General features: G+C 41.0%; 1 protein-coding gene, 1 non-coding gene and 2 pseudogenes across 3 annotated transcripts in view; 3 read left to right on the forward strand and 1 right to left on the reverse strand.

Annotated features, from left to right (window-relative positions):
- Positions 1-1,514: 1,514 nt before the first annotated feature.
- LOC114007084 (U6 spliceosomal RNA) lies at positions 1,515-1,621 on the reverse strand. Its single transcript, XR_003548738.1, has one exon. It is a non-coding gene; the product is annotated as a U6 spliceosomal RNA (small nuclear RNA).
- A 1,931-nt stretch (positions 1,622-3,552) lies between these two features.
- HAUS1 (HAUS augmin like complex subunit 1) overlaps positions 3,553-13,123 on the forward strand; it is a 17,648-nt gene continuing 8,077 nt past the window's right edge. For both annotated transcript variants that reach the window (XM_014586231.2, XM_006144411.3), the window contains exons 1-7: positions 3,553-3,660; positions 4,221-4,395; positions 4,929-5,064; positions 7,238-7,372; positions 8,999-9,122; positions 9,505-9,570; positions 11,208-11,279. In XM_014586231.2, the coding sequence (XP_014441717.2) occupies positions 3,559-3,660; positions 4,221-4,395; positions 4,929-5,064; positions 7,238-7,372; positions 8,999-9,122; positions 9,505-9,570; positions 11,208-11,279 (810 nt within the window). In that variant the 5' untranslated portion in view covers positions 3,553-3,558. The remainder of the gene's footprint in view (positions 3,661-4,220; positions 4,396-4,928; positions 5,065-7,237; positions 7,373-8,998; positions 9,123-9,504; positions 9,571-11,207; positions 11,280-13,123) is intronic.
- On the forward strand, positions 11,423-11,638 carry LOC102482742 (COMM domain-containing protein 6 pseudogene; annotated as a pseudogene).
- Positions 12,324-12,539, forward strand: LOC102482313 (COMM domain-containing protein 6 pseudogene; annotated as a pseudogene).

Genomic DNA, 13,123 nt, shown 5'->3' on the forward strand with positions numbered 1-13,123 from the left:
TAGACTCCCACATGGCAGACCATGGTTTGAGTCCTGGACCTGGTGACTTGCTTTCTCACTTTCTCTCTCTCTCTACCCCCTCGCTGGGCATATTAAATTAAATAAATAAGTAAATAAAATTGAATTTTTTAAAAAATTATCTAGCTATTAAGATTGCTTTGAAAAAATGGAGTGGATCATTTTAAGCATGCTACGACCTGGGAGAAAGATATTTAGTACTAAGCCTGATCCATAATTTGATATTAACAACATATTACAAACAGTTGAATACATGGTATTTTTTTTAATCTACTTTTCCTATTAATTCAGTACACTAAAGTCTTCCAGTAGCAGTATAGAGACTGAAACATCCTAATGGAGCCAGAACACTGACTGGTAGCATTCTAGCTCTATTATGTAATCTTGGTCAAGTCATTTAATCCATGTATGTGTGTGTGTTAGTGTAAAAATAGTTAAAAATATGGCATGACCACCTATTTTGTAAGGTCCCTGTAAGAAAAAAACAAGAAGGACTAGCAGGTGGCATGACAGTTGGGGTACTGGACTCCCACATAGTCAACTGTGGTTCAAGTCCCAGCCCTGGCGGCTTGCTTTCTCACTTTCCCTCTCTCTCTTTCTCCGTCTCTCTCTGGTCAAATTAAGTAATAATAATAATAATTAATAAATAAAATTAAATAAATAATTATTTTTTAAAAGAATGAATGAAACAAGAATATAAAAACAGAAAAGTAGGGGCCAGCAGGTGGCATGGTGGTATGTGGTGGGGCCAGACTCCCACATGAGCAACAGTGATTTGGGTGCAAGACTTGGCAGTTTAAAAATCATGCTGGGAACAGGTGCGTGTGTGCCCCAAATCTCAGGAGGAGAATGGAAGAGAAGGATTACAGTGGGGCCATCTCCTTGGGGAGTGATTTCTCACTTTCCCTCTCCCTATCTTTCTTCTGAGAGCGCATACACGCAATGGCCAAAACCTAAAAGAAAGAAGAAAGAAAGTTAAAAACATAGAAAAGTATATGGTAAACATTGCTGTACAAATATGAAGAACCTCTCAGAGTGCTAAATACAAAGTGATAGAGGGAAGAGAGGACTTTAGGGAAGGCAAGAAGTAATGCAAGAATGGCTTAGGAGCAGTGACAGTTCCACCAGATTCCAGGAGTCTTCAAAGAGTTCCCGGGAGGGGCTGGCACCAAAGTGCAGCTGTTAATCACTGTTTCTTGGGAGCTGGATCCCATATGGTTGACCATGGTTCAAGTCCTGGGCTGACAGCTTGAAGAATACCTAGGACACAGGTGCATGCATGCCAAAGGTCCTGACAGGAGAAAGAAATAGAGGAAGGAAGATTGCAGCATGATCATGATTCACTGTAGGGTGCTGTTAAAATTTCTAAAAATGAGGGGCCAGCAGGTGGTATGGTGGTTAAGGGTGCTGGACTCCCACATGGCCCACCGTGGTTTGAGTCCCGGACCTGGTGGCTTGCTTTCTCACTTTCTCCCTCCCTCTCTGGTAATTTTTTTTTAAATATAGAACGCTTTATGAATTTGCATGTCATCCTTGCACAGGGACCATGCTAATTTTCTCTGTATCATTCCAATTTTAGTACACGTACTGCCAAAGCGAACACTCTCTCTGGTAAAATTTTTTTTAAAAAACAATGAATATGTAAATAATTCTTTAATTTTTTTTTAATGAAGAAAAAAATTTTATGGGAAATGAATATTATGTAAAAACTGGGTTGGCCCCATAGCCTAGTACTTAAAGAGAGCTAGATCCCACATGGTTGACCATTATTTGAATCCCAGGCCCACAGGCTGAAAAACATGCTCTTTGTGTGTGTGTGTGTGTGTGTGTGTGTGTGTGTGTGTATGTGTGTGTGCGTGCATGTGTGGCCAAAATTATGACAGGATGAAGAAATGGAGAAAGGACTGTGGCATGACCATGCCCCATTGAGGAATGTTTTCTCTCTCTCTCTCTCTCTTTCTCTCTCTCTCACAAGTGCATGTGCTCACTGACAATTCAAAAATAAATTATGTATGGGTTTTGAATCTTTTTACACCAAAATAAACTTGCTTTTTAATTCCATTTTCCATGAACTTTTTGAAGTCCACATAGATGCTATTAACTGTTTTCAGATATTATGTTGGCCTGGCCTTGGTGGCTTCCATCATGCAACTCTGTCTACAGTGCTGGAATCCATGTGGAGGACAAGGATTTTGATCACAGGTCCACAGGAACATAGAGGAGGGAGTACCCAAGATCTTAGCTGAACAAAGACACTAGAGTGGAAGGGAGGCTTGTAACTTGGCAAGGTGTTGTCTCTCTTGTCCGTTTCTCTCTCAAGAAAAAAAATGGACCTGAAAAAAATCTACACATTTTGTACCTTGATACTGGGAACAAATAGATAAAGTGAAGATTTCTGCAGCTCATATTGCAAATAAAATGTTAAGCTTATGTGAGCAATGTAGAAGAAGCACAAACATCTGCTAAACAAGAACCAAAAGTTTCAGGTAATTTTTTTCTCTTTTTGTCATAGAGGGGAGATACACTTGCCAGAGAGAGAGAGAGAGAGGGAAAGTGAGAAATCACCCCCAGGGGGATAGCCATTCCCATTCCACAATCCCCTTTCCTATGTTAACCTCCTGGATTTTGGGCAACCATGCACACGCAGCCAGCAAGATTTTCAAGCCACCTGGACTAGCAGTTAGCGTAATGGCTATGTTGCTGGACTCCCACGTAGTTGACTGTGGTTCACGTCCTGGACCTGGTGGCTTAAACTCACGCCAGGCGTGTGTGCGTGCGTGCCCAAGATCCCGAGAGGAGAATGGAGGAGAAGGGATTGTGGTGTGGCCATCCCCCGTGGGGGGTGATTTCTCGCTTTCTATCTCTCTGTCTCTGTCTGTCTGTCTGGAGAGCGCACGCGCCCTATAGCAAAACCTCTCCAAAAAAGATTTTCAAGTCACCGAGTTAAGGGACTTAAACCATGGTTGACCATGTGGGAGTCCGGCACCTCAACTACCACATTACCTGCTGGCCCCTTCAGGTACTTTTTAAAGACAAGTGATTTAACTGTGATTTTTTTTTTTTTTTTAAGAGATTTGTGCTATAGAAAGCTACGCTTGCTGGAGGGACAGAGACAGAAAGAAAGTGAGAAATCACCCCCTCAGGGGGGTTGGCCACGCTGAAATCCCTTCTCCTCCATTTTCCTCTCAGGATTTGGGGCACCCACACACATGCACCCGGCATGAGTTTCAAGCCACTCCTGGACTGCAATCACATTGACCACACAGGACTCCAGCGATGTAACCATTATGCCATCTATTGGTCCCTAAACAGAAATGTTAAAAGAAAAAGCAGCCTAGTTGTAAGTAGCTCTCCTCCTCACCCTGGAGATTACACCCAGAAGGAGGAAAGCGCAGGGAGGTGGCGTGGTAAAAGAGCGGCTTGCAGGGCCGGAACGTTGGGCCAGGCTTGGGAGCCTGGAAGGGCTCCGCGGCCTGGAGTCTGGGAGAACCACAACTCCCAGAAGCCCCCGGGCGCAGGCTGGGGCGGGGCCAACGGCGTATGGGCGGGGCCTCAGGAGGCGCAAAGGCTTCTCTGCGGGAAGTTCCTGCCGGTGTGGCGGGAGTCGGGGCTATGGACGCGCCGCAGGAGAAAGAAGCGCAGGTGCAGTGGGGACCCGGGTTCTGCGACCTCCTGGAAACCCCTACTTTGACTCCTGCGTGCGTCACGTCTACTTTTTCTCTCCCCTGGCTGCGCCTGTCCATCTTCAATGCCTCCTTCACGGTGAAGCGAGGCCCCTCTGCTAAGACCCTCCTGGAGAGGGCTTTACCTCCTTTCCTGGCTTCCCTGACCTGAACCGAGCTTGGAGAAGTGTTGGGGACCCGCTGTAGCCAAAGCCCTCGAGTGGGACGTCCCCAAACCCACCTTCCCACCAACCCTCGCCATTAGCTGCTGGCTTACGATGTGTTGGGGACAACCCTTTTTTTCAGCTTTTGTAGTTTTGGGAAAGAATGGATTGTTCCCTTGTATCGTTGTTCTTTGTGCTTGCTCAGTGAGTTTACTTCCTGACATTTAGTATCTCCCCAAAGACAATTTAGGATGTAGAGTAGGACGCTGGAATAGTCAGAGCATTTAGTTTGCTTTTAATCGCTTCTTTGTTACATTTGTGTCATGGCAGTTACAGTTACAAAGCTGATAATACTTGTCTTTTTTTGCATGGTTAGGTTGCTGCGTGGTTGAAAAAAATATTTGGAGATCAACCCATTCCACAGTATGAGGTGAACCCGCGGACCACAGAGATTTTACATCACCTTTCAGAACGCAACAGGGAGCGGGACAGGGACGTCTGCCTGGTAATAGAGGACTTGAAACAGAAAGCAAGCGAGTATGAGTCAGAAGGTGAGGTTAAATCGAGAGTTTTGAATGAGAGAATAAATAAAGATAACTGCATTATAAAACACCACAGCATGCAATGTTAATTTTTTATAGACTCTTTGTTTTGGTCCTTTGTTTTGCCCAGATATGTTTTCTACTCTGTTGTGGTAGTGATTTTCTTTCTTTTTTTTTTTTTCAAGGAATAATTATTTATTTAATTGTGTTACTAATATTACTTTCAGTTTGCTAAAGGGCATGGGCACTCACCAGAGAGAGAGAGAGAGACCAAGCCACCAGGCCCAAGACTAAAGCCATGGTTGGCCATGTGGGAGTCCAGTGCTTTAACTACCATACCACAGCAGTAATGACTTTCTAAGTTGTAAGTTTCATTATAGTAAATAATTTGCTAATACTCTGATAGCAAAATAGTAAACCCTGAAACATAAGTATCTAGACATACTAGCCTGATACAGAAGATGCCTTGTGGTTTGGTTTTGTTTTTGCTGGCCCACAAAGAAAACATTTTAATCACCACAGAACTCATTTATCTTTTTCAGCCAAGCATCTTCAAGACCTTCTCATGGAAAGTGTGAATTTTTCCCCTGCCAATCTGTCTAGCACTGGTTCCAGGTATCTGAATGCTTTGGTTGACAGTGCAGTGGCCTTTGAAACAAAGGATACCTCACTCACTAGGTAATTCTTATGATAGTTTTAATTTCTGCATTCATATATGCTGCTGAGTCTTGACCTAAGGTATTTTTGGTTTTCAGGATAATTCTGTATAGAAATAAACAGGAAATATAAAATCATTGAAGTTTAACTTTATTTTTGGTAGTGAGTAAAATTAATTCAGATAAATTTAGTATTGGTGAGTAAACAAGTCAGCAGGTGGTGTGGTAGTTAAGGTGCTGGACTCCACACAGCCACCTGTGATTTAAGTCCCAGACCTGGCAGCTTGAAAATCACGCCTGGCATGTGTGCTTGTATGCTGAAAATCCTGAGAGGATAACTCTCTGTGACTAGCACACTTGCCCTTTAGTAAAAACTTCAAATATTTTTTCTAGTATTAGTTAACTTTTTATATTTTCTTACAGAATTAGGTTTATGAAAATTGATTCTATTTTATACTTGTAAAAGGATTAGGTATTGGGGCCAGCAGGTGGCGTGGTGATTAAAGGTGCTGGATTCCCGCGGTTGACCATGGTTCAAGTCCTAGATCTGGCGTCTTGCTTTCTCGCTTTCCTCTTCCCTCTCTCTCATCAAATTTAAATAATAATGATAACAAATGGAATTAAACATATAAATAATACTTTAAAAAAAAAGGATTAGATATCACTTACATCATTCCCTGTAAACAGTATGAAAAGCAGTTGGCTAAATGTTCTGATTGAACATAGAAAATTTTGGTCATCCCTTCCACATTGAGTAGAGTTAGTTAAAGACCTTTATTCTTTGTGACAGACATCTCCACTACATAGTGACATGATTCTTCCAACAACCCTAAAAAGAAATTGAGGCTCAAGAGGTGGGCTAAATAGTTTCTCTGAATTAGTGAATAGCAGAGTTGGGGTTCTAACCCAGTCTGAGACAAGTCCATACACGGTTCACGGATGCCATATCTCAGCTAAGACCACCGTTACAACTTACAGTCCAAGAACAGCACAGCTATTCTGCTCATTTGTCAATATAAGGGCTTGGAATTTATATGTATGCTCAGAACAGTGTTTCAGATGTGAGAATGCATAGGCTATGGGATGAGAACTCTAGATTTAAATTAAGTCAATCTGCAGCCAAACGCCAGTTGTAGGCTAGGTATATAAGGGAGCTTCAACAAGGTTGTGGAAAGATGTAATTAAAGTACAAGTTTATCTTGATATAAAAATTTTATAAAATCCATACATAGTTAGGGCCAGCAGGTGGTGTGGTGGTTAAGATGATGGACTCCCACGTGGCTAGCTATGGTTTGAGTCCCAGACCTGTTGAACTACTTTCTCACTTTCCCTCTATTTCTCTCTGGTGAGCACAAATTTAAAAATAATAACAATAAATAAGATTAAATAAATAATTAAAAAAAATCCATTCGTAGTATTTTTTTTTTTTTTTGGAGAGGTTTTTGCTATAGGGTGCGCGTGCACGCCAGAGAGAAAGAAAGCGAGAAATTACCCCCCCCCAGGAGGGATGGCTATGCCACAATCCCTTCTCCATTCTCCTCTTGGAATCTTGGGCACAGACGCACACACGTCCGGCATTAGTTTAAGCCACCGGGTCTGGGACTCGAACTGCAGCCAACTACATGGGAGTCCAGTGACATAGCCAACCTTGGTCCCATAGTACAAATGCACATGGGCCTGGCATGATTTTCAAGTTGCTGGGTCTGGGACTCCAATCACGGTTGGCTATGGTGGGAGTCCAGTGACGTAACTGCTATGCCATCTGCTGGCCCTCATACATAGTATTTTCATGAACTTTGAAAACCTGTCATATAAGCACCAAGGAAGCAGATACAAATCAATACTAACTGCTTATAGGTCTGCTCATTGTCAAGTAAGGGAGATGGACATGAGAAACTAACGTAGGGTGACAGCTGCAACAGTACGAGAATGATGCGCTCTGGCTAGGTAGCACAGAGAAAAGAGTGAATTCCAGGACGGGTAAATCTGAGTTTGGAGGAACAAATGCAACTTTGCCATCTGAAGAAAGACATTCCAGACAAAAGCAACAGCATGTAAAAAAAATGTATAAAGCGATGAATAACAACATGATTACAGAAGAATTCACAGAGAGGTAAAATCACTTCTAGAAATGAAGATTAATTATAATTATTGTCCTTAATGTCAGTTTATATGACCAAATTCTTCTTTTTTAGCTTTATCCCTGCAGTGAATGATTTGACTTCTGATCTTTTCCATACCAAATCCAAAAATGAAGAAATCAAGTTAGAACTGGAAAAACTTGACAAAAACCTAACTGCAACTCTGGTATTAGAAAAATGTCTACGAGAGTAAGTAACCGAGTTAAAAGTGATTACCATTTTTATGATGGCAGTAATAGGATATTGTCAGATTTAGTTTTGGCAGCAGACAGGATTTTAAGGAAACACTGCAGGAAATGGGGTCTAGAAATTTTTTTAAGTAGAAAAATAACTGGTGTAGGGGCTGACAAGTGACGTGGTGGTTAAAGGCGCTGGACTCCCACATGGCCGACCACGGTTCAAGTCTCGAACCTGGTGGCTTGCTTTCTCACTTCCTCTCTCTCTCTGTCTCTCTCTGATCAAACTGAAAAATAATAATGATATAATAATAAATAAAGTTAAATAAAATAGTTCTTTAAAAAAAAGAAAATTATAAAAATTAAAAAAAAAAGAAAAATAACTGGTGTAAAGGCGAGGGTGGCCTGGTACATGCTTTTATCATGCTTCATACAGTTTTTTTTCTTTTCCTTTATCACCAGAGGGCATACATGCACAAGAGAGTGAGAGAGAGAGCGTGCATCTCCCAGTGGGTTATGGTCATGCTACAATCCTTTTCCTCCATTTGTCCATCCTGATAGGATTTAGGGCACACATTCACAGGTACCCAGCATGTTTTTCAGGCTGCCGAGGCCAGGACCCAAACTGTGGTTGGCCATGTGGGATCTGACTCCTTGCATGTGATGCTTAACCACTACTGTCTCTGCTTCACATAATTTTTAACCTTTTTTTAAAAAAATAACAATAATGGGGGACCAGCAGTTAGCGTAATGGCTATGTCGCTGGACTTCCACGTAGTTGACCGTGGTTCGAGTCCTGGACTCGGTGGCTTAAACTCACACCGGGCGTGTGTGTGTGCATGCCCAAGATCCCGAGAGGAGAATGGAGGAGAAGGGATTGTGGCGTGGCCATTCCCCCTGGGGAGTGATTTCTTGCTTTCTGTCTCTCTGTCTGTCTGTCTGGTGAGCTCACGCACCCTATAGCAAAAATGTCTCCAAAAAAAGAATAACAATAATAATGTAGGTTTTATCATTTTCAGGCTGTAGGTAAAAACTTACTCATTAGCTACTACATAATTTAACGTCATTATATTTTGTGATGCTTTTGTAAGGTAACTCAGTATCTCTTTTGATGTGATGGGCCACGTTTGGGTCCTTCTTGCCCCAGAGGTTTGGGTCTATGGATCAGGAATATATTTTTGCACAAGAAATTTGATGCTATGTAAATTTATTCAACAAATATTGAATGTGTGTGTGTGCAAGATTCAGTGTCATGTCACATTTAGTGCAGAGACCCTTGGGACCTTTTATTTCAAATTGGCTTTAAGATATATTAAATCACTTTTTTGAGTGTCATATTTACTTTCTCCAAGAATAATTGGCATAGGTTATTCATGGAATTATTTTGTACTTCCCCAGATTACCGCATGGAGGGGAAGGTGACCAGAATTCCACTTGCATGGTAGCTAGTCTGGAATACAGAATTTATGATAGAGAATCCAGCCAGTAGCTTAACTGCCTTTTGCTGCTCCAGAGTAGAATCCAAGGAGTAGTAGAGTTTCTATTTTTTTCTTTCTCTTTTTTCTTTTTATGGCGTTTGTATTTTATAATAGTGTCACTGAGGAGAAGAGGAAAATATTTTTAATTTTACTTTTTAAAGAGATCTCAAGAAAGCAGAGCTGCATCTGTCTACAGAAAGGGCCAAAGTCGACAATCGTCTTCAGAACATGGACTTCCTCAAAGCAAAGTCAGAGGAGTTCAGATTTGGAATCAGAACTGCAGAGGTTTGTGTGAAGGACTAAATATAGTTAGCTCTCTCCAGACTTCTTTTCAACCTTTATCTTCACAACTAGACAGTATTATTTCTGTTTTTACAGATGAGGGAACTACAGAGAAGATAGGTAACTTGCTTAAAGTTATGTAACTACTTAGCCCCTGATCGATATTCAAACCCAGGGATTCAGGCTCTGAAGCCCAGGCCCCCAGGCACTGCACCCATCTTGTCATAAGTGGGAAAAGGATTCACATGTAACATACGTGCTTACGTACACGTGCCATTATTCATCTTATAGCTTCTTTATACTGCGTTAACTGCCGAAAATACTTCATGATGGTTACTTTCAAATTAATTTTAAACTGAACCCCCCTTTTTTTTTGTAATTGTAGGAGCAACTTTCATCTAGAGGCATGGATGCTTCTCTGTCTCATCAGTCACTAGTAGCTCTGTCAGAGGTGAAGTTATTCTAACCTAATTTAACTTTCTTTAAAAATATTAGTCCATGATCTGCTGTTTCATTTGTTTCTCTTTTTCACTGTTGACATGATTTCTTTTCCTTTACTTTTGCACTTTATGTTCAGCAGTGTTTGTATCTTTGTTTCTTGTTTAGCTGTATATATCTTCATGTTTGTTTGGTTTTCTCTATTTATTACTATGCTCTAGAGTCTTTGATATATTATTATTATTATTTCAGAATTATTTTTAACTTTCGTTTATTTATTTTAATTTGACCAGAGAAGGACAGAGAGAAAAAAAGTGAGAAAGAAAGATGCCAGGTCCAGGACTCGAACCACAGTCAGCTGTATGGGAGTCCAGCACCCTTAACCACCAACGTCACCTGCCAGCCCCAAAAACTTAGATAAATTATTGATTTATTTATTAAATTTCTTGAAAGATTAGGTGTTCGTCTTTAAGAGAGATTTTTGCTATAGGGCATGTGCACTCACCAGAGAGACAGAAAGCAAAAAATTACTCCCCAGGATAGATGGTCACACCGCAGTCCCTTCTCCTCCATTCTCCTCTTGGGATTTTGGATACATGTTCCTGGCATGAGTTTTAAGCTCCTGGGCCAGGACTTAAACCGTGGTCAACTAAGTGGGAGTACAGCGACATAACCATTATGCTATATGCTGGTCTCCCCAAACTCTATTAGTTTCCAAATGCAGTGCTGGGTTTTGGGTTATACAGGGAAGAGTGCTCAATTCTTGGGCTGATTTGGTGGGAAGAGAGAAAGAGAGCAGCTTCTATTTTACTTTATTATCCATAAGATTTTTTGTACTTTGATTTGTGGAACCTGAAGTTGAGAATTCATATATATGTATGTGTATGTTTAGACTCTAGTGTTGTCTTTACATTCTGGCATCTTTTTTAAAAATATGTATTTAATTTTATTTATTATTATTATTCTTTATTTTGACCAGAGAGAGAGAGAGGGAGGGAGGGAGGGAGGGAGGGAGTGGGAGAGGAAGAGGGAAAAAGTAAACCTCCAGGTCCGGAACTCAAACTGTGGTCAGCCATGTGGGAGTCCAGGGCCCTAACCACCACGTGCCTAACGTTCTAATATCTCTTAATCACATCTAGGCAGTACATCTCAATCCTATTTTTTATAAATAGGATTATAACTTTCTTGTTTTAAGCATCTTGTAACTATTGTTTCCTTTGAAAGTGAGTTTATTTATCCATTTATTTTTGAAGCTCTTTATTTGTTATATTATTTAAATAGCCTGGTGTTGGGAACCAGCAGTTAGCGTAATGGCTGTCGCTGGACTCCCACGTAGTCGACCGCAATTTGCATCCCGGACTCCGTGGCTTAGAACCCATGCCGGGTGCGTGTGCGTGCGTACCCAAGATCCCAAGAGGAGAATGGAGGAGAAGGGATTGCGGTGTGGCCATCTCCCCTCTGGGGTGTGATTTCTCGCTTTCTGTCTCTCTGTCTCTCTCTCTCTGTCCGGCGAGCGCACGTGCCCTATAGTGAAAAACCTCTCAAAAAAAAAAAAAAATAGCCTGGCGTTAATGCCTTATTGTATTTTATTTCAGAAATGGGGAGTATTTGGTTGCACTGCTATTCTATAACTGTTCTTTTGCCCCCTAGAAACTAGCAGAGCTAAAACGACAGACTATACCTTTGAAGAAAAAATTGGAGTCCTATTTAGACTTAATGCCGGTAAATATTCTTATAAATTATTTTTTTTAAAGTAATTTCTAGGGCCGGGGTGGGGGTGGTCTCCGTGTCAGTAGGATAAGCTCCCGATGCTGGCCATGGAGGGGTTTGGCCAGCCCCCACTGGATGCCAGACCCAAAGTAACCAATGAACTCATAGATTTTCAGTAGAAATGGGGCATGGCTGTGAGTCCTGACAGTTGCAGATCTCTTAAGTATCCATAGGTGGTAGTGACGCTAAAAGTGGCAGATCATTCAGGCCAAGTAAAGAACAAGTGCTTTGAAATGACAATCCCACAGTTTCAGAATTTCTACAGACAGTGCAGGGAAATCACTGCAGTTATCGAAACTGTCTAAAACTGGTTATTTGGTTGAGAACTTGCCATCATCATTCTTAACATGGACTTCCCTTCTGCAGTAATACTGCATAAGGATTAAGTGATATTTATTGAATGAAACTTTATTTCATTTTTTCAATTTTTTGAAATAACAAATCAAACAAACTGGAATTAGTGATGGTTGTGCAACCTTGTGAAGGTACTGTATGTAACTGAAGTGAATGCTTCAAATGCTGTGCTTCATGGTCTGTGAATTGTATCTTGATAAAAAAAAAGAGGAACAGATGAATAATTGGTATGGAAGACAACATCAGTTTATGTATTAGAGTAATTTTTTTTAAGAATTATTTTTTAGGGAACCAGCAGTTAGCATAATGGCTATGTCACTGGACTCCATGTAGTCGACCACGGTTTGCGTCCCGGACCGGTGGCTTAAAACCCACGCCAGGCGTGTGTGCACCTATAGCAAAAATCTCTCCAAAAAAAAAAAAATAGAAACTAGCAGAGCTAAAACGACAGACTATACCTTTGAAGAAAAAATTGGAGTCCTATTTAGACTTAATGCCGGTAAATATTCTTATAAATTATTTTTTTTAAAGTAATTTCTAGGGCCGGGGTGGGGGTGGTCTCCGTGTCAGTAGGATAAGCTCCCGATGCTGGCCATGGAGGGGTTTGGCCAGCCCCCACTGGATGCCAGACCCAAAGTAACCAATGAACTCATAGATTTTCAGTAGAAATGGGGCATGGCTGTGAGTCCTGACAGTTGCAGATCTCTTAAGTATCCATAGGTGGTAGTGACGCTAAAAGTGGCAGATCATTCAGGCCAAGTAAAGAACAAGTGCTTTGAAATGACAATCCCACAGTTTCAGAATTTCTACAGACAGTGCAGGGAAATCACTGCAGTTATCGAAACTGTCTAAAACTGGTTATTTGGTTGAGAACTTGCCATCATCATTCTTAACATGGACTTCCCTTCTGCAGTAATACTGCATAAGGATTAAGTGATATTTATTGAATGAAACTTTATTTCATTTTTTCAATTTTTTGAAATAACAAATCAAACAAACTGGAATTAGTGATGGTTGTGCAACCTTGTGAAGGTACTGTATGTAACTGAAGTGAATGCTTCAAATGCTGTGCTTCATGGTCTGTGAATTGTATCTTGATAAAAAAAAAGAGGAACAGATGAATAATTGGTATGGAAGACAACATCAGTTTATGTATTAGAGTAATTTTTTTTAAGAATTATTTTTTAGGGAACCAGCAGTTAGCATAATGGCTATGTCACTGGACTCCATGTAGTCGACCACGGTTTGCGTCCCGGACCGGTGGCTTAAAACCCACGCCAGGCGTGTGTGCACCTATAGCAAAAATCTCTCCAAAAAAAAAAAAAGTGAATAAATAGAAGTTTAAAAATAATTCTTTTTTTTTTGGGGGGGGGAGAGATTTTCACTATAGGGTGCGTGCGCTCACCAGACAGACAGAGAGAGACATAGAGACAGAAAGTGAG

Source organism: Tupaia chinensis, unplaced genomic scaffold (assembly GCF_000334495.1).
Source record: "Tupaia chinensis unplaced genomic scaffold, TupChi_1.0 Scaffold000119_1, whole genome shotgun sequence".
In the NCBI taxonomy this organism is placed as follows: domain Eukaryota; kingdom Metazoa; phylum Chordata; class Mammalia; order Scandentia; family Tupaiidae; genus Tupaia; species Tupaia belangeri.